General features: G+C 38.6%; 1 protein-coding gene across 1 annotated transcript in view; it reads left to right on the forward strand.

The window, feature by feature from the left end:
• The first annotated feature begins 7,639 nt into the window (after nt 1–7,639).
• The window catches only part of Scsalpha1 (Succinyl-coenzyme A synthetase alpha subunit 1), a 76,327-nt gene continuing 65,273 nt past the window's right edge, over nt 7,640–18,693 (forward strand). Inside the window, exon 1 of the mRNA XM_090385452.1 lies at nt 7,640–7,770. Within this exon, the coding sequence (XP_090241578.1) occupies nt 7,728–7,770 (43 nt within the window). The 5' untranslated portion in view covers nt 7,640–7,727. The remainder of the gene's footprint in view (nt 7,771–18,693) is intronic.

An 18,693-nucleotide genomic window follows, 5' to 3' on the forward strand; every position in this document is an offset into this window, starting at 1 on the left:
GCGTTCCCGCTATTCTCCTCGGCAAACGGTACTAGGTGACACGCGGGTGGCACAGCAACAAATACAGCAACAAATTAGGGCAATTATTTTTAGCGCAAATAGGGGGATCATTATTTTTTTTTTTTTTTCTGGGGGCTCTGCCCCCAGACCCCCGTTTCTGTGGGGGCTTCTGCCCCCACACCCCCGATATACTTTTAAAAGGCTCCCTTGATATCAGGAGGCCACCTCAGATAAAAATAGAAGGAAAAACCATAAAACTGACCACGGAATTAAAATACCTAGGAATCATCCTTGACAAAAATCTTTCATTCACCCCACACCTCGTATATCTACAAAAAAAGATCAAAAACTACTCAGCCCTCATAGCAAGAGTCTCGCGAAAGGATTGGGGCTTAAGGAAAAGAACCCTGATCCTCTTTTACAAGGCTTTCTTCATTCCAGCCATCAGCTATGTAGCAGGGATCTGGTTTAAAAAAGCAACCACCGCAGTCAATAAAAGAAAGCTAGAAACGATACAGCGCAGCATCTTACTCACTGTCTCCAGAGCATGCTGCACGGTCAGCTCACACGCACTGCAGGCCCTTGTAGGGCTCCTACCCTTGGACCTGGAGATTGTCCGCTGTGGCATGCTATATCAACTATCAAGAGGGAACAGTGTAACTTGCATTGGCTTCACCACAGACCCGACCAACAACAGCAACGCAGAAAAGAAACGACTAACCAAATATCTTCAACAAACCTGGCAGTCCCGATGGGCGGACTCAACTAAAGGTGAGATAACCCGGAAGTTCATCCCGGACATTACCCAAGTGTATCCCGAACAGCCAAACTGGTTCTCACCGGGGCTCTACACCACCTTTCTTCTAACAGGGCATGGCTCTTTTAATGCCAAGCTGTCAACCTTCGGCATCAGGGATTCCCCATTATGCCACTGCGGAGAAAACCAAACATGGTCACACCTAATGCACGATTGTCCCCTCTTTGAGGACATCAGATGTCACTTCATCACAAAGATACGCTTTAATCCGAAGGAACGGGAGCACCTTATATTACATGAGGAGGAGCACTACAAGGCCCTCTCGTGCTTTGCACATGAGCTGTTTACCCGGCTAAGGGCAATGACCCAACCTCCCCAGGCTTGATGCAGGACCTGACTACAACTACAACTCATCGGACGGGACTCTGCTCTCATGAGTGCCATTACTTTGTCAACTGTACCAGAAAGCTCAAAGTACCACGATATCGGACGGGACTTTGCTCCCACGAACATCACAATCAAACACGGACACCCTGTCAACTGGACCGACAGTGCATGTAATTTACCCAACGAACTACCCTAGAAAGTGACAATCACCATATGCAGGAGTGACAACACTGCATCGACGCCCAGATAACAGAACAAACAGTGAAAGTGACCACATACAAAGAATGACCACCCAAAATGGAAATAGAAGGACCATGACCACGACCAAACTGGATGAGACCTTGATCCCATGACCAACGCCGGCATTCAACCGATCTCTGAACAAGTCGGTAGGGACCTTGTCCCTGTATGTACCTCCTGGTGGGGCCAGTGTTGTGATGCTGTCCTGAACCTGCTGGCCTAGCCACCACTCTGCAGCCAGGCTGCACACACGCCATATTGGCGACCTGTGCCGGCTCCCTTGTCCGGCCCTTTCTATCCCATCCCGGCAGGGGGGGAGGAGACGGTCATACTGTTTCCTCCCCTCCACGCCACCCCCATTCTTCCTTCTGGCAGGGCATGGGCATGCCCTGCTGACACCAAATTGAGGCCTCCTACTCTATTGGCCTTATCCTTCCTCCTTTAACCCCACAGTCTTCATTCTCTCCCCCTTCTCTATCTTTACACAAGCGAATTCCCCCACACACATAAATTCAATGAATCCAAATTAACTGACGCCCATATTTCGGTCTATCCCTATTCAAGCGACATCACCCTACGCAATCGAGAGATATCACACGAGAGATATCTATACATATATGTGTAAAAAAAAAAAAAATTTTTTTTTTTTTTTTTTTTTTTAAGGTCCTAGCCACTGAAATCTCAGGAAATTAGGTGGCAGGACCTGCCAGAGTGAACTAAAGACTATCGGGTACCTGGTCTGCCTCCACGGGGCGTAAGTGGGGCAACGTTGGGCCTCAGAAGAGGTCCAGCGGCTAAATGGCCAGAGGAACAACGGTACAAAACACCACACTTCCATAATCCATACACTTTTAAATCTTTGGCCTTCCCAGTGAACTGGTACACCCACAATAAAAGCAACGCGGAGATGGGGGAAACCCCTGGTGCCGTTTGACACTGAAAACACTTACACTTACACCCCCCGATATACGTATTATTCAGCCTTTTCCAACACCAAACAACTTTTCTTTTCTTTTTTTTGTTTGTTTAAAAAAAATTCGCACCACGTGCAACCCTTGATTCTTCTCGCCCGTACATTACTAGAATCCCAATCCCCTGCCTTTCTGCCCGGACATGAAAAAAAAACAAGTAATTAGTATTATTTGTAACAAAAATTAACACCACGTGCAACACTGAAAATTGCTGATGCCCGTCAACAGAAATGCTAAAAGCAAAAAATTAATCACAAGCAATCTAATAATCACTGATCTAAAATCTAAAAAAAAATTAACACCACGTGCAACACTGAAAAAAAAAATTAACACCATGGGCAACACTGAAAATTGCTGATGCCCAACAGAAATGCTAAAACGACAGAAAACTACTCACCTCATCAATCGAATTATATTTTCAAAACAACCCAACATTTTGGAACTAATATTTCGCAGGGAAAAAAAAAAAGAAAATCACCCAATACAACAGACACCCGTCTCAACCATGGGAAACCAAAGAATAAGTCACTAACAATCGAATACGCAAATAGAGGGTTTTTTTTTTTTTTTTTCTGGGGGGCTCTGCCCCCCAGACCCCCCGTTTCTGTGTATTATACGTATTATTCAGCGATTATTCAACGATATACGTATTATTCAGCCTCTTCCAAAACAAACAACTTTTCTTTTTTTGCTTTATAATTACGCATCGATAAAATCAAATAATATGCTAATCAAGTATTAACACCACGTGACATTTCTAACAGCGAAATTCATAACACGGGTGACACGCACGGCGTGCCTGATGTTTCCATATGTTCAGGAGAACACGTGACACTGGGCGGAGTCAGCACCCGTCAATCACTGCCGTGTCGGCGAGTGTAAAGAGGGTGCACCGAGTACTAAATCTTAGCCCAGGGAGTATTTTAAAAAGAAGGGAATGATATTTTTCGAACAGCTAGCCAATTTATGTGGTAAGAGTTGTGGTGGGAATGGTAGATCGGCTAAGTACCAAACTGCGCTGCGGCAGTCTGTAGCTCACTGTCCATGCCACCACAAACCACACTGTGGCAAAATCATAGTATGCTTTGTCTGCGTGTGTAGCACAGTGGTATTGTCACCGTCCTCCCCACACCGGGCGGAAAAGGCTCGGGTTCGAATCCCGTCGATGACGTGAGGAACTTTTGTGGGTTTTTTCACTCCGTGGCTGAGTTCGTCGGTCTCGGGGGTAGGTAGCAAGCCCCCCCCCCAGAAATTGGGGTTTTTCGTCCAACAAAGCAAGCAAATCGACCAGAGAACACACGCAATTTACAGACACGATACACATAGGTAGTTGAATTAACATTCCGGGTAACCCTAATAAATATTTTTTTAACAGTACTTTGGGATTTTTACTCACAGAAACTCAGATTTTTCCGTCTAGCTCTTAGAATCTGTACCAAAAACAATATGTGCTCTACACTAAAATCTCCCTGAAGAGAATAAATAGTGATCAGGTCTATCGAGTTTAGTAAAGTCGAATCACATTATTATTATTATTATTATTAGCCATATGTTGCAAGGAAGCCGAGGCTTATGGTGCATCAGGCAAAAAAAAAAAAAAAAAAAAATCTGAATTACCCAGAGAGAGAGAAAAGGGAATCATCAAGAAAAGAAGAATTACAATATACTACTCTGGTTTTTATGATACTGTTTGTCCTTTGCATTTAGATTTTTTTATTAATTTAAATTTATAATAAATATATAATACATTATACAGTTTGCAATGATTTTTTGTTTACATTTGTAATTCTCTTATGGGTAGTACAGTTAGTAGAATCACCGTTTTCATCACACCAAGGGGAAACGGCTCCCATCGATGACGTGAGGAATTTTTTTAAGCGTTCTTTTCACATCGTGATTAAGTTAGTTAGTCATAAGAGTAGCCAGGTTTTTTACCCGAAACTCGGGTTTTTCGTTCAGCAAACAAGCAAATCGCTCACACGACATGCAATTAATGACATAATATATACTGCGCAATATGACACAAGTCACCGATGCGCCTAAACTAAACCACATTTGTAATTAAAAAAAAAAAATTCGTATTATAAAGTGATGCAAGTCGAAGTAGGAATATTACTCTCATGAAAATGGTATTATAAATGAATAATATTGTTATTTTCACTAACGACCTGCCGTTGCTGAGTGAGAGTGCAGGAGCAAGCCCACTTTGAGTAGTCCGTGGTTCAAAGTCGCGTGACTGCTATATACAGTTAATGATTTATTGTTAACTCCTGTGACCTAGTGGTCATGCCGAAGTATAAACAAGAATATTTGTAGCGAATCACGAATTCAATTTACGTTTCCAATATAGATGATATATTTTAAAAGGAACGAACCAACGTCTATCGCCACCACGGCCAACAGCAAATTTGGGTAATCCATTAATAAATAAATAAAATAAATATAGGCAGGGTCTTGCAAATGGGGAGTGTGCATTGGATGCGGCCCACCTCCAATCGAGGGAGCCATCAAAGTCTCAACGTAAACAAACGGGCCCCATTAACAAGAGCGGATTAAGGTCGATTGAGGCCCCGGGCGCAGAAGAAAATATTGGGCCCCTTAAAAAAAAAGAGAGAGAGAGACAGGGAAAATAAAAAGACATGTTAACCATTTTTTAAATAAATAAAAAATATTATGTACTATTAATGTTTTATTTCCAATAAAATTTGAATATAATATATGTATAATAATAATCACAAAGTTTTGAACTAATATGTTCAACTAATTTGTTGGGGTTTTGCGTGGGCCCTTCAGAAGTCGAGGCCCAGGGCGCGCCCGCGGTTAAATCCGCCTCTGCCCATTAACTCCTTTTGCATCTGGGTCCCCAATTACCGTGCACGGCCCTGAACATAGTGTCAAAATTCTTGAGGGTCACTGGTATCAAAATCTGCCAGTTCGGATTTGGATATAAATTCATGTTTTAAACATTTTCTGAACAATAACAGGTTTTGTTTTGTGTCCTTTCTTACGAGAGTGAGATGTGTAGACTTCAGGACGTTATAAATTCGGTTTCGAATCGTTCAATTATTAAACACACTATATATAGGAATTACAAAAATAAACATTGAATAAGATTACTTAAATCGAAGATTTTATTTTATTAATTTTGCATAACTTTTTGTTCGTCCGAATAAATCGCCTCGGTTATTTTGAATTTCATTTATTATTTCATTCTATTTTTAAATTCAAGGAAGAATTAGACAAATTTATGGAGGTGATGTGGGAGGGTTTTTAAATTAATTAATTTTTTTTCGCTTCACATATATATACATATATATATATAATCAAGAATAATGGTATAGAGAAGCTATTTAATGTAGGGGGGACATATGTCTGAATTAAATAACATATCTAATGGATCAGGGACACTGCGATAGCAAAACGTACCCTACAGCCATAATGTGTATTTATATATAAAATATTGTAGGTAGAACGCGTGAAGGAGATTTATATATATAGAATTAAAACTAATGAATATACAGTATACACTGGGAGCATATATGTTATGAAAAGGGGGGGGGGGGGATGAGCCGGAAATTAAAATAACGATAAGTAATTGCAAAAATAAAAAATTGAAAAAACAACCAAGGTGAAATAATATTGCGTGTTATTTAACCTTGGTCGTTTTTTTAATTTTTAATTTTTGCGATTCTTATCGTTATTTTAATTTCCGGCTCATTCCCCACCCCCTTTTTTCATAACATATATCGCTCCCAGTGTATACTGTATATTCATTAGTTTTAATTCTATATATATAAATCTCCTTCACGCGTTCTACCTACAATATTTTATACATAAAATATTTTATATATATATAATCAAGAATAATGATATAGAGAAGCTATATGATATGAGGGGGGGGGGAATTAAGTCTGAAATTAGATACGTCTGAATTACAATAACATAACTTATGGATCAGGGACACTGGTATAGCAAAACGTACCCTACAGCCATAATGTGAATATGTATATATAAAATATTTTAAGTATAAAATATTGTAGGTAGAACGTGTTAAAGAGCTTTATGTAGAATTAAAACTAATGAATATACCGTATACCCTGGGAGCGATATATGTTGTGAAAGAAGGGGGGGGGGGCGAATGAACCGGAAAACAAAACGATAAGAATTGCAAAAATTGAAAAAATACCAAATATTTTTTGAAAAAACGACCAAGGTGAAAATAACATTGCAGTGTCTTTCATAATTTTTGTGTCATCATCAGAGGTCATCCACCGAAATCATGAAAAAGAGGGCGCCCCGTAGCCAGGTGGACAGGAGCAGCAGTGCGTAGCACACGCTTCTTGATTAGACCGGGGTTCGAGCCCGTGACCACCAAATACGGAGGATGCGGAAAGGTCAGGGAATGACCACCGCATATCCCCGGAGCAATATGGCCTTAGTTGCTAATGCTCCTAAAAACCTAATAACAACAACATGAAAAAGACAGCAACGCTTCTACTTCTGTTACCGACATGTTCTGTATGCATAGGTTCACGTGTGAAATAGCCACGTGGTATTTTACAAGTTTAGATCTTGGTCGTTTTTTCAAAAAATTTTTGGTATTTTTTCAATTTTTGCAATTCTTATCGTTTTATTTTCCGGTTCATCCCCCCCCCCTTCTTTCACAACATATATCGCTCCCAGGGTATACGGTATATTCATTAGTTTTAATTCTATACATAAAGCTCTTTAACACGTTCTACCTACAATATTTTATACTTAAAATATTATATATATATAATTGCTTGTTTGATGACATTCATGTATTGTTTTTTGATAGAAATTCCTGTCCCCTTTTCTTTTTATTGCTTCAGTGGTGGAAATCGAGGCAGTCGTGAATAAATGATGATATCCAGCTCAGAGCCGGATATCATTTTTCTCTTTCTTGGTGATTCCCTTCTATTTCTCTCTCAGGGGTAACTCAGAATGTTTTTTTTTTTGGCTGGTGCAGCAAAAGTCTCAGACTTCCTTGCACTATACGCTAATAATAATAATAATAATGCAGTATCTTTTGTAGGATTACTCTTGATTTGATAATTTCAGATTGCCTGTTCCGAATAAGCAATTTGAATATTAGTTTAGTTGCTTCGTGTTCCTAGTTTGTGTTGAAGGTCATTTCATAATACTGTCCATCTTAATCAGTTTAAATAAAAATATTTAATAGTAGCTATTTCTATGTTTTGAAGTATTCGTATTTGTGTATTCGTGACTTCAAAATGTGCCGCGTTACGCCTACTACTAATACATTTTACACAACTGATAACTTTCGTTGCCCAACCAATCTAAAGCGAAATGGTTGCTCATTTTAGTTTAGGGAATTGTGGGTAAATAACATGATGGCAACCACCATAACTATGTTCGTGAGACAGGTTACAGGTATTTGTTTGTGTGCTGTTAGTTCTATATATTTTGTTTTAAATGAACTTCTAAGAAGAATGAGAATGTTGTAGTTTCAATGTTAGCATCGCATTCTTTAAATTGTTAAGTGATTACAATGTCTTAAGATTTTCTACGAAGGGTAAATTGTGACCTCGACGTGGGTAGAGGAGCAAAGATCATAATTCGCTACCTTGTCATGTGATATTTGTGCTAGATCGCCATTATTCGAGATATGTTTTTTTTTTTTTTTTTATCTGTTTACGCTGAATAACAGATATAAATTCCTGAAAAACTGGCTGAACTGTATACGAAACAGACCTGAATTCTGTGAATGAATAATTTTACGAAATTAAAATATCTCCAGTGTCGAATAGAAACTACACCTGAACTGAAATTAGTAACAGTAAACTAAGCTGCCCTGGCTCAGTACCCGGCCTGGGTATTTTTATTTATTTATTTTTTTTCTCTAGAACTAAGTCGAGACCGTGTCTTCCAGAAATAGAAATGCAATAATTTTAAAATAGGCTGTCTTGTCTGTGATGCATCCTTTCACAAAAAAAAATAAATAAATAATAATAAATTAATAAAATAAATAAACAGACATAAATACAGCGTGACTCTAAAGTGAGTTAGCACAGCTGTAGTTTAAAGTACAGAATGGTTTGAAAGTATTATCTCCTCTCCTTTACTCATTTTATTTTTTTAATTAGTTTTTATTTAGATATGCTAATGGCAAGTGAGGAAAGTAATGAATGATCTGGACTGTAGGGTCCAGTAAAATTTGATAGGACCCTTTTCTTTAATGGTCTTGTTATCCAACATTCATACCCAGCCATGTTGTGGATTGGTTTCTTTCACATCCCCAAAGCCGACCAGGCTAGCCAGGTGGATAAAGTGCCTGCCTGGCAACCCAAAGGTCGTGGGTTTGAATCCCGCTTCGGGCTTGGATCAGAGTAAAATGAAAAACCTTGGGAGGTGCATTATGGCCACAGAAGCTGATGAGCCAACAACTAACAAAAAAAAAAAAAAAAAAAACATCCCCCAAAGACAATCTCTTATCAGATTACAGCTTCCAACAGGATTGCACCTTGCCTACTGTGAACCATCAGTATTAGGGAATCCTTACATCTTTTGGGTATAGGTGGATAGGTAGAGGATTGGCACATTTTGAAGGATCAGTTGATTGGCCTCCCAGAAGTCAATGATTTTGAAGGATCTGGGAAGATCCTGGACAATAGTTTGCAGTTGAAGGAGATCATGAGGATTGCATTTACACATATTGACAAGGCTACACCATGAAAAATATCCTCACAGAACATTGTGCTGGATCATTTTATGTCACAAATATTGGGTATCATACTGACCTGAATCATCCTGTTAAAATCCTTTGTTCCCTTTAAGAGTGAAGTTGAATGGAGGAACAATAAGTATAAGTTTTTATTTACATTCCCATACAAACTATGTTGGATAATAACCTGTGGCGTAACTAGAATTTAGGTAAATAAATTTCATTTTCTGCTTTAAAAATTCTGAAGAGATATTCAACGTGTGTTTGAGTCAGTTGAACTGCGTAGAAGCACTTCAGAGAAACCCCACAATGTTTAAGCCACGTGGACTGTGTCCCATTGGCTATTTCTTTGGAGAATTACACTCTAACCCTTTAACATCCTTGATGGAATATGCAACATTTCAAGAGCCTGGAATGATTTGACAACTTGTATGAGCGGAGTATGGAAAAATCTTCTAAAAAATTCCGAGCTTAACAACAAAGGCTTCAACAAAGATCAGCTGATGTCTTCTGTTACCAACGAAATTGTAAACAGCCCAGAAGTTCCAGCTGGTCCTAGAGAATGAAGATGTAGACGAGCTTGTGGATGAACGATGTGAACATTTAAAAACAGAAAACCTAGCCCAGTTGAACGTGCAAAGAGTTGAGAAGCAAGGGACAGCCGAATCCATTGAGCAACTGGTGCAATCCAAGAAGCAATTCAAATTAAACGAAATGGCAGAAGCATTTCACAAAATTCAGGAAGGTTTCTATGTTTGATGGAATGGATGAAAACACCAAATGTTTCTTGAAAATAAAGAAAACTTCAAGATTGATGATCATGAAATTTAAGAAGAGAAAAAAAAAAAGCATACGAAACAGATGAAGATCAAAGAGTTCATATCACATACTACCTCCCTGACCTCTTCTCAGCCTACAACCCCCCTGTGATTGATTGTCTCTTATTAATGCTTCAGGTTCATTTTAAGTTATCTTCAGTTCATCACACCTGAAGTGTATAAACTTTGATTCATTGTGTGTTATAGACCAATTTTCCTAAATATCTACACTTTGGTTTTGATTCCCTATAGTAGCCCTTATAAAGCCTACATGACATACGAAATACGTATGTTTTTACAATACAATAACATGCGTTTTTTTTCTTCCTTTTATGTTTTCTTATGTGCCACTCCAGTTAATTCACCACTGTCCCCTGATAAAGTTTTTAATTATTATGTTATATAACTATTTTTCTTCATTCTTCTGAGGTTATTATGTAGTTTTTATAATTTTGACATAGGGATATATTAGCAATATTTTATTAGTTATTCTCGAGCTACATAAAAATCGACTTATGTAAGAAGTCCTGGAACGTATCTCTTACATATGTTGGGGACAGACTGTATTTGAAATGTTAACTTGACATGAAGGAATTTGGTATTAGGAAAAAATTACATTGTACACTATGTTGATCAAAGTGGAAAATGATTGTTGTACAATTTACATAGTTTATCATGTTTTCCTCTCACCGACATCCTATTTTTTCGACTTTCAGTTGTCGACAGCACACTTGACAATGGCCACTTTTTCATAAAATTTGGTGAATGTTTAATAAACACTCATTGATCTGGGGCTCTTTGTTGGGATCACTGCATGTATTCCTCAATGACAGCACTGACATTACCATTGTAAATCCACACACAGCTCTCCTGTTTATAAGCAGCTAGTTTGAATTAGTGTGCATTGAGTGGAGGGTGTTTTACATGTTTTGCTGCATTTTAAAATGAATGATTTTATGGAGCAGTGAATTTTGTTTCAAATTAGGGGAAAGTATGCAACGGAAACCCACAAAACATTGAAATCAACTTTCAGAGAAGATGCTATATATCATTTGAAGATTTTTCAAAGTTTAAAGAGGGCTGCTTGTCTGTGTAAGGTGGTTCTCTCTCTCTGGCTGTACTTCAGTTTCAAAAACCAATGATTCAGTCACTCATGCCCAAAATCAACATTTAACTCTGAAGTTGTTAGCGAAATTGGTATTTCTCATGTCAGTCAGTTTTAATTTTTTTAATGATTTGAGAATGTGGTTTCTTTTGGGCAAGTTCTTGCACATCAGGGCCTATTTCAGTGTGCTGCTGCTGCTGTTGATCCATGCTTTGTTTCTTCCATTTACTGGTGATGAATCTTGGGTATGTGGCTGTGACCTGAAAAGGCTGGTTCTCTCAGTGGAAGACTCCATCTTCTCTAAGGCCCAAAAGAGCAAGAAAATTATGATCAAATATGAAGATCGTACTGATTCTAATTTTTTTAACTCGCAGGCCATCATTCATCATGAATTTGTCTTGCATGGTCGAACATTGAATTTGGAATACTATAAAACAGTTCAGTGGTGATTGCACAATACTGTATGGAGAAAATTCTGAAAAAGTGGGCTTCAGGGAATTGACGCTTGCATCACAACAATGTCCCTGCATGCTGAACACCTTCCAGTCAAAAATTTCATGCAAAATGCCATCACTGTAGTCCACCATACTCATTGGACTTAGATCCCTGATTTTTTTTCCCACTCCCAAGCATAAATTTGCTTGAATGGTCACAGATCTGCAATAACTGAGGAAAATTATCAGAACATATCACAGGAACTGTTAACAGTTCACAGTGATCAATATTTTTGCAAAGTTAACCAAATGATTTGGGATTAATTTAAAAGAGCAAACCATTGCATCGGTACTTTCGGGATAATCTCAATACTGCCTACAAATTACATTGTTTTTCCTCACTTTACTTTCCCCACTTCCACCTCCCACTTAATAGCACTTAAGTTTTTAAGGCATGATAGTCTTGTTAAATAAAAAGGCCTTAAGTTAATAAACTTAAGGCCTTTTTATTTAACAAGATCTATTTTCACAAGCCCAGATTTTTTACAGAACCCCACTGTTTTTAAAAGCCTATGAAACAAAAACAGTAAAATACAGAACTTAAAGACCCATTACATACATTACAAACAATTTAGGATTGCTGTGAAAGCCATCATACTGCACATTGCATTAGCTAACACAGTATGCCTTTTTAATTACTGTGAATGTGTTGTTGTTGCTCAGCATAAGTTAAAAATGAAAGTGCCTATTGAAAATTCTGCTAAATCCTAGATTTTTGTTATTAGATTTTTAAACACTAGAAATGTTTGGTCTGCCAACATTTATTGGCCTTTAATACAGATTTGTGAAAAAAATGTTATGAATCACTGAAATATAGTAAGGTGTAAACATAGTATGCTTCCTTCCTTAAATGATATACATTTAAGGAAGGAAGGAAAGAAGGACATGTCTGTGATGAAAAAGCAAAGACCATCCTTTTTTGATGACATTCTGATTCATATTTGATGAAAGAATTTGGGAACACTAGAGGCAAACAATCTCCCATCTTCATAAGAGATTCCCCAATATTTCTAAGCATTGCTTCATGAAATTCTGAAGCAGTAGCTAAATACCACAAATTCTGTGCCAGATATATACTGAAATTGTTAACTAATGTTCACAAAGTGAAAGAAGTAGCAAGCATGTTAATGTTTCTGCAGCATTACACGGAGGAGGATGACTCTTTGTTAGTCAGAATAGCAACTAGCCATGAAATCTGGGTTAGCCGTCATACACCATAGGCTAAAAACTAATCACTACGATGGAAGCATATGGGCCCATGTCGAATGGAGAAATTCAAACAATTTCAGCAACAAAAATCATGACTTTTTCTGCTGCAGAAAAAGCATTTTGTTGATTGAATTTATGCCTCGTGGAACAGCCATAAACTCAGACACTTGCCATGAGACTTTACAGTTTGTTATTTGGTTGTTAGGAGCATTAGCAACTAAGGCCATATTGCTCCAGGATATGCGGTGGTCATTCCGTGACCTTTCCACATTCTCCATATTTGGTGGTGACGGGCTCGAACCCGGGTCTAATCAAGAAGCGTGTGCTACGCACTGCTGTTGCTCCTCACCTGGCTACGGAGGTGCCGAGAGACTTTACAGAAGCTATGGTTGAGCCATTCAAAACAGAAGGCATGATTTACTCTCTGAGAGCATTTAGTTATTGAATATATATTTAAGAGAAGTTAGCCTCACACTGCCTCTTTCATACAAGAACTGTTGATGCAATATTGCTGGGAAATCTTATATCACCTGCCACATAACTGAGACTTGATGCTTAATGATTATCACCTTTTTTGTATTTGAAGGTGTACATGGTTGGAATAAAATTTGAAAATGATGAAGAAATCTCCCACCAGAGCTAGTTATTGTTGCTGACTTGATTGTCAGGGAAACATATTGTACAAAAAGGATGTGTGGAATAGGACCAGGTATGTCTGCCAGGAGCAAACGGTGATGACATTGTAGAGCAGATATCATCTTTTAAGGGCACAAAAGGTGATATCATTGTACACGTTGGCACTAATGACATTAAGTATAGGAGATCTGCAGATTTACTAAGCAAGTACAGGTCAATGCTGAAAAAAAGTCACGAGTTAGGGTTAAATTTGAAAGTGTCTTCAATCCTGCCCATACACGATAAGAGGGAGTATATGATGAAAGCCTTGTCAATCAGTTCGGCCCTTGAGAAATTATGCAGGGCTCATGGGATAGAATTTTTCTTAGTGTGGTCTGTGTTTGTTAACAGGAGAGATTGCTTCTACAGGGATGAGATACACTTAAATAGGAGTGCAAGAATATTTGCTGATGCTATCGAGGCAATGTTATGTGGGTTGGAAAACTGCTAGCTTGGGGGGGGGGGATTCACAGACTAATAACAGTAGCTGCAGGCAGAGGAGGAATTGATTCTTGCACTGCTTCTATTGGAATGAGCACCAGCCTGGAAAGCCAGTTGCTGGGGATTTCAGGAACTGCTGGGAGTTGTGAAACAAGTAAATACATGAGCTGTGTTAGAGTAAGTAAGAGTAAGAACAGGTGCATGGATACTTGCAGCCAAGTGGGTAAAGTACCTGCCCGGCAACCCAAAGGTCGTGGGTTCGATTCCCGCCTCGGGCTTGGATCAAAGTACTGCAAAAACCTTGGGAGGTGCAATATGGCCACAGAAGCCGATGCGCCAACAACTACCAAATCAAAAAAAAAAAAAAAAATTGGATACTTGCATATACACCAATGCTAGGAGTATAAATAAATTTGATGAATTTGAAGGGCTGGTTAAGACATCCAAGGCGGATGTTGTTGAGATATCAGAGATGTGGTGCCACCCAGATAAAATGGATGCAGAATTGGAATTTGGGGAGCACAATATGTACAGACAGGATAGGAAGGGACGAGGGGTTATGCTGTTAGTTAAGAAACACAAAATCTAAGGAAGTACATCCAGTTGACAGATGGACAGTGCAATGTTGAGTCAGTTTGGTGTGACATAAGCACTGGGAAAGCAAAATTGAGAGTAGGTGTGTGTGTGTTATAGGCCTAATGGTTGGTTGGTTGTTGGATTTTATTGGTGCATTAGCAACTAAGGCTATAATGTGCCAAAACCAGGTGATATATAAAAATTTAAATTTCACTGACCTAACTACTTAGGTCACCATGTCAAGATATAAAATAACAAAGGTATAAAATGTATAAAAGGTAAATCAATAAAGAAATAACAATAACATGTAAATTTTAAATAAAAGTAAAAACCTTTATTGATTCAGAAAAGCTAAAAACAGAAGACACATTGTCATTGTCGGATAAAATCTGACTGAGTGTATACGGCTCAGTGAGATGATTAAAAGTGGTAAAACGGATATTGCTAAAATCTGGACAGTCAATTAAAATGTGTCTAATTGATAAATTTGTGGCACAGGACTCACACATAGGAGGATCATCAGCCCTCAGCAAAAACGAATGAGTCAAATGACTATGTCCTATGCGAGTCCGGGCAAGAACAACTTCCTCCTTACGATTGCTGCACAGACTAAACTGCCACGGTTCGATTACAGGCTTTATATGATATAATTTATTCGTAGTCTGTCTATTCCACGAATCTTGCCATTAGGAGTGTATCTTTTGGTGTATTATTTGCCTGTAGTCTGTATAGAGGACTGACAGCCATAGGCCTAATGACTCTGATGATTATAATAAATAGTAGTGCAGAGAAATAGAATGGGCCAGTAGAAATAGAATGGCTCTGTATTATTTTTGATTCTACAATATTTAAAAAATATATATTCACAAAGATAAGGGCAGCAGTTTGCGGTGTTCCTAGAAATTTCCAGGTGCCTTTCGGACAAACTAGTGCAAAAGTTTAAAAGACAAATAATAGTAAGTTTTTTTTTATATAAATATTGAAATTGTCAGCAAACGTTTCCAGAACCCAGGATGAAAAATCATGGAGTGCCAACATACAATAAGACATTACTGGAAAACAATGTCTATGCATGCAGGTCCACCCCTCCCACATGAATGTATATTTGCAATATGTATTATGGCCACCTTTGGCTCGTTTGACAGTCTCAAGCCTCCTGTGCATATTTTCTACCAACTTCTGATCAATGTTTGAATTAACCTCTTTTCCAGAGATGGTTTTGGAAGAAGGCTGTTTTGGCTGAAACTTAACCTGGCATGTCATTTCAGGGATTAGGTCCGGGATTTGAACTTGCAAGTCCAATGTTTTTAAACAGCACTGTCCACAAACCAATCCTGTATGACTTGCACAATTTATGTTTCATGACAGGGAACATTGTGGTGATGATACTGACAGGGTCTTATGTTAGTACTGTTACAGTGATGATTTTTTTTTTTTATGTAAACCCCAAACACAAGAGGTATTAGAACCTATAGTACTTGGTACCGTGCTTGGGTTGGAGGTTGAGAAGACAAAAGAAGATATTTGTTGATATTGGACTTGAACTTCTGTAGACTGTAATTTTCTGAAGGAAGGTTTTTCCAGAAAACGGCAGTTGAATGAATAAACGAGGAAGATGAAAAGTTGGTTCTGTGAGTTTGAAGTTGGACAGTAAATGGATGTTGGCTGGTGGTGGCACATGTTCGGACTGTTTTGAAAGAGAGAACGGGAATTACAGAAGCCAATTCAGAAGAACAGTGCCCATGGAAATATCTGTAGAAGAGGCATGTAGCAGAAACAGTACGTCTATGAGACAGTGAGTGGAGAGGCTCTGTTAGAGATGAGTCATTAATTCACCTAACTGCCCTCTTCTGAACGGAATCAAGAAGCCTGAGAGAGGTTTTGGAGGCACGACCCCAGATGTGGGAACAATATTCCATGGTAGGGCGGATTTGTGATTTGTACAGAGTGAAGAGCAGCTGTTAGGAAGAAAAGTAACGCCGAGAGTGAAAGAGAAACCAAGTTTTTTAGATGCAGAGGAAGCAATATTTGTAATGTGCTTGTGCCAAGAGAGAGTAGAAGTAAGGGTAATCCCCAAGAGAGAGAGAGAGATATCATTTTGCCTAGAAATTGGAGTGTCACCAAAGATAAGCATAGGAGCAGAAGAATCCTTTTTGCAAGATATAAAACAAGACTGAGTTTAGAAGGATTGAAATTAACTAAGTTGTCTTTGCCCCACTGGAGAATTACCTGGAGAATTATCGGCATTTAAGGAATTGGTAGCAGATTTTCGAGAAGTTGAAGCTGATTGAGCAGGGCAAGGTTTCTCAAAATGGAAAGTGGAATGCAATGTGCTTTCATCGGCAAAACTATGGATAGGATTTCCAGTCAATGGAAGAAGGTCATTAATATACAAGAGGAAAAGAGTGGGGGAAAGAACTGAACCTTGGGAGGCACCGGCATTAGTGGAAAAGTTAGAAGACAGAGAACCATCTACCACCACCCTCAGTTGAGCTGTGTTTCACAAAACTTTTCCATTAAATTGGTCCGTAAATGGGTAACATAAGCTAGTGGATCGACACTGACAGAATCCATACTGGCAATCGTTGATTAGATGGAAGGTTTCTAGTTAGTTTAAGAGTTGATGGTTAATTGATTTCTCCATTACTTTAGAAAGAGTAGAAGTAATTGCAATGGGACGATAATTGGATGGGTGGGATTTGTCACCCTTTTTAGGAACTGGCTGGTATGAGCAAATTTCCAAGCAGAAGGAAAAACACCTTTGGAAGAAGAAAGTGAAAAAAGGTGACAAAGAAGAGGATTAAGTTCAGGAGCACAGGTTTTGAGAACAAGTGGAGAAATACCATCGGTACCTGGAGCTTTCTTAGCATCAAGATTCGTCAAAATCCTTCTGACATCCTTTTGATGGAAGACCACAGGAGGCATTAAATGGAGCATGGTGGGAGGTGTTTTACCAAGATAATTAATATGTGAATTGGAAGAAAAATGGGATGCTAGCAAGTCAGCTTTATCCTTGGCTGAAGTGACAACAGAACCATGTGGTTTGGACGGAGGTGGGAGCAGAGATGGGCAAAAGTTGCGGCCAATAGATTTGGCAAGAGACCAGAATGCTCGGCTACCATTAGGGCAAGAAGCAAGTTTTCTACTCTTAGATTGTTCAAACTCTAGTTTGGACTGATTAATAACTGCTTTACAATTGTGAGCTTTGGTGTAGACAGAAAATGAAACTGAAGAATTAGAAACAAGCCAATTGCAATATGCAATGTTCTTCTCTTGAACAGCCTTAGCACATTTATTGGAAAACCAAGGTTTAGATAAAGGACAAGATTTTAAAGTGGAGTGTGGAATAAAGGATTCCATTCCTGCAAGAATAATTTCACTGACACGATCTGAGCAAATGTTGACATCAGAAGTTTTGAAACAGTAATCCGACCAAGGAAAAGAAGAAAAGAAATCTCGTAGTAAATAGTTGTTCAGGTACTACCACCAATTGATCAAATCTAAAACAACCCATACCATCATACTGCCTGTATCAAACTTCATGTTCAAGTCATTACACTCTGACAGAAAGTGCTCTTCAGACAATATCAGGAGAAACCATAGTGCAGCAAGAATCATTACTCCATGGCATCTTCTGCAACTGTGTAGTGTGTCCAAATACTTTGGTTGTGTGTGTGTGTGTACCAGGTGTGGTAACAAATGTTCCATCCAAGATCACTGCCCTTAAGATATCCATTTCTCTGGTTACCAAAAGTCTGCCACGGGGGACAATGCGCTATGCCACCTAAGTAATATGCCCCGAATCATAAACATTTTCTGCAACCAGCTGGTTTATGCCAGCTCTGAACACATCCAAGATCATCTCCCATGATCCTTTGCACAATCTCCTCTCCCAACTCTGTTTTTCTTTGTTATGAAATGGAAATATCATTTCCACATCACAAAATCATGATAAATTAATTTTACTACCATCCAAAATTTAGTAGGTGCCGCTAAAGATGTTTACACATAAAAATAAAAAGAAAGATCATTCTTTATTGAACAGCCATCCCTCATATGTTATCACTCAGTGGATTAACATTTTGGTTTAATGTTGGTTACTTATTCGGTGAATAGTATTAGTAGTAGTGGCATATGATGCAAGAAAGCAAGCTTATAAAGCATCAGTCACAAAAAAAAATATTACTTGTCCATCCCCTTCAGTATTTTTTCTAGTTTTGTTTTTCTTTGTACTTATTCAGACTACCCACTTCCATAGCCACAGATGGAAGCTTGTTCCAATAATCAACTGCCTGCTGTCTAAAGGCAAACCTC

The sequence above is a fragment of the Mastigoproctus giganteus genome, chromosome 11 (assembly GCF_048544385.1).
Source record: "Mastigoproctus giganteus isolate SK-2022 chromosome 11, ASM4854438v1, whole genome shotgun sequence".
NCBI classification, from domain to species: domain Eukaryota; kingdom Metazoa; phylum Arthropoda; class Arachnida; order Uropygi; family Thelyphonidae; genus Mastigoproctus; species Mastigoproctus giganteus.